This window comes from Salvia splendens, chromosome 2 (genome assembly GCF_004379255.2).
Source record: "Salvia splendens isolate huo1 chromosome 2, SspV2, whole genome shotgun sequence".
In the NCBI taxonomy this organism is placed as follows: domain Eukaryota; kingdom Viridiplantae; phylum Streptophyta; class Magnoliopsida; order Lamiales; family Lamiaceae; genus Salvia; species Salvia splendens.
The window spans coordinates 42,322,427-42,328,426 of NC_056033.1; the positions used below are offsets into that span (position 1 = coordinate 42,322,427).

At 32.6% G+C, this 6,000-nt stretch overlaps 1 protein-coding gene across 1 annotated transcript; it reads left to right on the forward strand.

Annotated features, from left to right (window-relative positions):
- Window positions 1-5,135: 5,135 nt before the first annotated feature.
- Window positions 5,136-6,000, forward strand: LOC121770874 (transcription repressor OFP16-like). The gene has a single exon (XM_042167662.1). It carries the CDS (start codon window positions 5,279-5,281, stop codon window positions 5,837-5,839), a length of 561 nt encoding a protein of 186 aa, XP_042023596.1. The 5' UTR covers window positions 5,136-5,278; the 3' UTR covers window positions 5,840-6,000.

Here is a 6,000-nt window from a genome sequence, read left to right on the forward strand (position 1 = left end):
GGAAAATTGACTAATTAAACAATCTATCATCTCCAATATATCGTGTTCATATAATTACATCGGGCCTCAGCTATTTCATGTTCAATTTGGCAGGTCCAAATAACCACATGATCTCTCTCCACGATTCTAATTTTGTAACTGACGAATCTAGAAAAGTCATAATCTCGAAAGAAAAAAAACTTGGGAATTCACATGGCCAGATGGGACAAGTGAAATAGTCGGGAAATCAAACTCAACACTTTGCTGGAGTGCTAACGGATTGTGGATTTTGGCCATCAAAGACCGGTTGAGGATAAAAAAATGTTATTTTACTACTACTTTTTTTAGTTGATCTTCAAATATTATTTTAGTTTGAGTTGTTAGGATTTCAGGACCTCATATAATAGTTGAAAAAAACTGTTTTTAGAGTCAGATTTGATTTAAAATTATATTACGTTCTCAAGAAATTAGGATTTAGTTGATTTTTTAGTTCGATCATTCTTGTGTAATTATTTAGATTGAGAAAAAGAAAAAAGAAATATAATTATGTAGTGAAGTGTCACTCTCGAAGGCAGCTATGATTCGGTAATAATGGTCGAGGCCCCATTCTATCTATGTACCAAACAATTTGTAATGAGTGGGACTTCTCTCCATACTTTCCACAACAAAATCCCTATTATTATCGACTATTTAATGCTTGTTTAAGGTTGTTTATGGCTTAAATCACGAGTCAATAATTAGTTTGAAATTAGTCCTTAGTCCTTTATGGATTTTTTTCAGTTTTTATTTGATGCTTATTTTATACTCAGTATATATTTTTAATAGAGACCGCTTTTATGTTTGGATAGACAATGCTCAGTACATGCTTACGAATGACTCGTTTTTTATAACCAGATATGCATGACTTAGTAATTATTTTGAGTGTGATACACATTGGATATTTCATTATTTTTAAAGTTGCTACAAGATCACTTCTTTTTGGTAGATAATTAAATGTGAATTAATGACGTACTTGTGTTTTTCTTATTTCTATTCAACTAGTTTTAAATAGTAGAAAGTAATATAAATATACAAAACAATAATTTTTGAAGGACATTTGAGTAAATAAATTGTTTATATTTGAGATCAATTCATTTGCCAATCTAGCACACGTGATCCCTAATGATAAATTATTATTACAGATAAGAAAATCGTCAAACTATGTCAACTATTTTCATTTGAAAAATGTAGTAGTTGATGGAGTTGTTGTATATATGTCTTCGACAACAAACGTGATATTTTATTTTTAATTAGGCTTGATAGCTGGTATTCAGTGATTTAATGACACCACGATTATTTAATTACAATATGTTACTTATTAACTTCATCAATTGGCATAGCAGTATCTTAATTGGTATATTATATACCAATTGCAAAATATGTCTATCAAATTAAAAGGAGATCATTTCCTAATAAATAAAGATAAATCAGAAAATGCTATAGAAATATCCTAAATTAATGGAATTCAACATTCAAAGAGTTACAATTTTCGAAAGATAAAGTTTGATCAAATTAAGGTTTAATTTGATGGTGTTTTTAAGGGGATTTTGGCGGTGGAGTTATACACTTGTTAGCTTTGTTCGAGTTGCATGTGGCATAGTACTAACGATTTTACAAATTAATTTCTTTTTATTTCTCTGATTTAGGCCATCCACAATAGGCGCCCAGCGACCGCTCAGCCGAGCGTCGGCGCTGGGCGGTTCGCTGGGCGGTCTATTGCAGTCGCCCAGCGGACGATTGGAGAGAGAAACCGCGCAGCGCTGGGCGGTTTCGTGGCGCTGGGCGGTGCGCTGGGCGATCCGCTCGGCGCTATTGCAGCGCCCGGATCGCCCAGTGCGGTATCACTAGCTCTTGCATTTCTCCTCTTTCTTGCCCTTTTTTGTTTCTTCTCACAAGTAGTCTTTTAGCCTTGTTATAGACGATTTAGGTTTATGTACAATTCCGGGTATAATGAAGTTCTCACATACCTGAAATATTGTTGTGTGGAACAGAATTTATCAAAACCCAGCCCTCTTTAGGGTTGCCTCCACCGCATTCTGGAGTTCATGTCATGTTATCTCAAAGCTCTTCTGAGCTGCATCAGTGACTCGCTTGTACAGTATGTTATCTCAAAGCTCTTCTGAGCTGCATCAGTGACTCGCTCGTACAATACGATGGTTGCATTAGACTATTGCAACAGGTGTTCTCGAGGCCAAATTGTGTGCAGTTTTGATTTCATTTAATTAATGGGAAAACTATTTCCGCAATCATTTTTTATATTGAATAATAATTTATATTCTCAACAATTACGATTTCATTTTAAGTCTTGTATGATTCAATCATTCTCGCAGATCAATTGACAATTGAGAAGTTGTAAGAAGATTTAATTACATATACTATATCATAAGAAAAATGTAATGCCAATTGATATCAATATGGGCTTGCATGCTCATGCTTAAAATAGTCAACATCAAACATTATCATCTACAATATCTATAAGATTATTCAATAATCTAATTTATAAACTATTCAAAAAAAGCTATACAATCTCATAAATTCCACATTAATTAAAGTATCGAAATTCATGTTTTTGTTAATGCGTCATTTATTATCTTGATAAATACACAAACTTTTCAAATTAATTAATTAATTAATTAAATAGAGCAAAATGGTGGGTGAGATATCCCCACCATGTGAGCTTTTGATGATACGGTTCTGAATTTGTTTACGACATCCCTTTTTAGCAAAACATGTCTTGAGTTAACATCAATATTTTTTATATATGTAAAATTAGTAATTTAATAAGATTTCTTGGTTTTAAATCTTAAATATCTAGTTGCGTTGTGAAACATTCAACCACATATGATAAAGTGGGATTTGGTTGTATTTTGAAAAGGGTCTTTTCTTCTTTGTTTTTAGTATTTGTATATTTGTCTTATTTCGGCCAGTTCACATGCAAAAGAATCATATACTATAATTTATGACTGATAAAATTGAGTAATATTTATATAAACATGCCAACCACAAAATATTCCTCATTCCTATGTGTTTCATTATAATATTTCAATATATGTAGTTGTAAATTATCATCACTAATAAATATGCATGTAATTACAAGATAGAATTGTAATTAAATCAAAGGGTGATGTTCATATGCATGTAATTACAAGATAGAATTGTAATTGAATCAAAGGGTTTTGTGACGCACCTATCTTAACATATCATAATTTTAATTTGTCAAGGTTTTTTATGCTATTTATTTATTTAGAAGATGATATTAATTTGCAAAATGACACATATGTATATACGGTTGTAAAGTCAATTTAATCCTAAAATACAAAGGTGTAAGGATTCATCTTGACCCCATCAACCTTTTCTATGCAGTTTCCACACATGCATGGTTTCCTAATTTTATACTACTAGTATTTTATTTTATAATTTTAATATCAATATCTTTTCAAATTGAATACTTGTTTTGTGAAGAACAAATATCAATTTTGCTACTATAAAAAAAAGATCCAATTACTATGATCTTTTATCTTTCTAATGCATCAACTGCATAAGTTTTACCCATTTTTAATTATTATTCACTTTCTCTAAATGGAAATATAACCAAACAGGATAAATTTATAAGTTATAAACATAAAATATGTTATAATCGATTTTTATTTATGGATTGATATTTGTAGAGGAAAAGTGTATTATTGAGAAATGAATACCTTCTATATTAGTAACAACCTTGACGAGATAAGACAAACAAATTAGTATACTACTAGTAGATTAACAACTTTGACAATAAGACAAACAAATTACTATTATTTTTGGACGAGATAAGACAAGACAACCCATACCTTGCCGTTTATTTTATTTTCTATACAAAATTATTAATTTAATAGTATTTTTTTAAACAGCAATATATAATAGTAGTATAAAGCAATAGAAAAATTAATAGACGAAATTTTTATTCAATTAATTTATTTCAACGTGGCAATAGCCAATTAGGCCGTGCATCTCAGTAAATGAAGATTTCATCTATGTGAAAATTAGATATCCTTCAACAATTTCCCCAAAATCTATCAATATGAGTAGTATTAATCAATCATCTAATCATCAAGAATTATTTTGATTTCCTTCCCTTGGAAAAAACTAAATCTGATTAATATTCTTTTACGCAACAAAATAGCAAATAACAATATCGCCGCAAAATACGAAAATCACGATAAAAACTACTTAGACAACTAGCAAAAGAAAGTTACATCCAACAACCCCAAAATTGCAAGCAACAACATAGTCACCTAAATTTCACATAAATTCGAATATAAGAATCAAAATCAAAACTACTTAGACAACTAACAAAAGAATGCAACACAACACATAGAATATGAGAAAGTAGAATTGGAGGGTGAATAATTAGATAGCATTCTAACTCGAATTTGGAAATGGTTGCAAATAATAGTCGAACACAAAAATGGACTCTCGAATCTAATTCATTAATTACTATATGTAATAAAGAGTATGATTGTATGAACTATTCAATAAAGATGTATCGTAAGAAAAGAACAAAAAGAAAAAAGTATGTATATTGTTAGAAAGTTGGTGAATAAAGAAAAAGTGGCAGCCTTGTAGTATAACACATGAATCATGATCTATGTACCCGACCGTAAGGAATTTTTTTTTATTTATACTAAAAACTTAACACTTTATTAGTTTTGTAGTATAATAACTATAAAATTTACTTTTTCGTATCATTGCTTAATTATTGGAATAATTTGGTGTACATCGTTATTTTTAGTTGTGGTATGTCAAATTCCGTTTTGTATCATTTTTGAAATATGCATTGTTGATTTATTTTGATTTTGGAAAAAATCAAGATTTCGGTGATAACATAGCTTATAGGCAGTGAAACAGTATCAATTTGTACTAAATTAAATGATTTTATTTGTTAAATTATAATTTATATTAAAATATGAAATGAATCAGAAAAGCAAGAAACGAGATACAAAGAAGTATTACAAATAAAATTATTTAATTTAGCATAGTATGATATCGTTTTCGCTGCCCTCGATTAACATCTGATAGTAATACTACATAAGAATTTAGATTGATTTCAAAATTAAATGAAATGCAAAATTATGAAACTAACATCACAAATTTGTTAGGAGAGAGAAAAAAAGTCGTTAACCCAAATATTAACAGATGGCAAAGCCCCCCAAATATACTATACATTTCATACCTTTCTCATCATTAACACAATCAACTTTTCTCCCACAAAAAGAAAATCATGTCAAGGAACCTTAACTTATGCTTCACAAAGATGAAATCGCCGCCGCCGCCGCCGGAAAATCAAAATCCACCCTCCCACCTATTCAAGAACTTCAACTCCCTCTATGAGAGCATCCCCGTCCCGGGCCCCGCCACGGCCCCATCCACACCCGATCTCGCCACCGCATTCGCCTCCCGCCGCTTCTTCTTCTCCTCCCCGGGCCGCTCCAACTCCATCATCGACTCCTCCTCCTCCTCGGCCTCGTCCATCGCGTCCACGTCATCGGCCTCGCTGGACAACGAGGCCGCGGTGGCGGTCCCCACCTACTCGCCGGACCCGTTCGCCGACTTCCGGCGTTCCATGCAAGAAATGGTGGAGGCGCGTGGCGTACACGACGTCGAGGAGAGCTGGGATTACCTGCACGAGCTGCTCACGTGCTACCTCTCCCTCAACCCCAAACCAACCCACAAATTCATCATCGGCGCCTTCGCCGACCTCCTCGTCGCCCTCATCGCCGCTAATTCTCGCCGGAATATTCCCTTTTCCGCCGCAAAGCGCGACATTTCACCCATTTTATGATCAACTCTCTTTTTTTTAATGATTAGTTAGTTAATTTAGCGTCGTTTTCGGCTACATTTGCGGTATATTAATCATCGGAAAACATATGTAAATGTGAAACACTTTGTTATTTACTCTATTTGAATATATGACAAAATGGTTGGTCCCCAATTTGTCTTCAA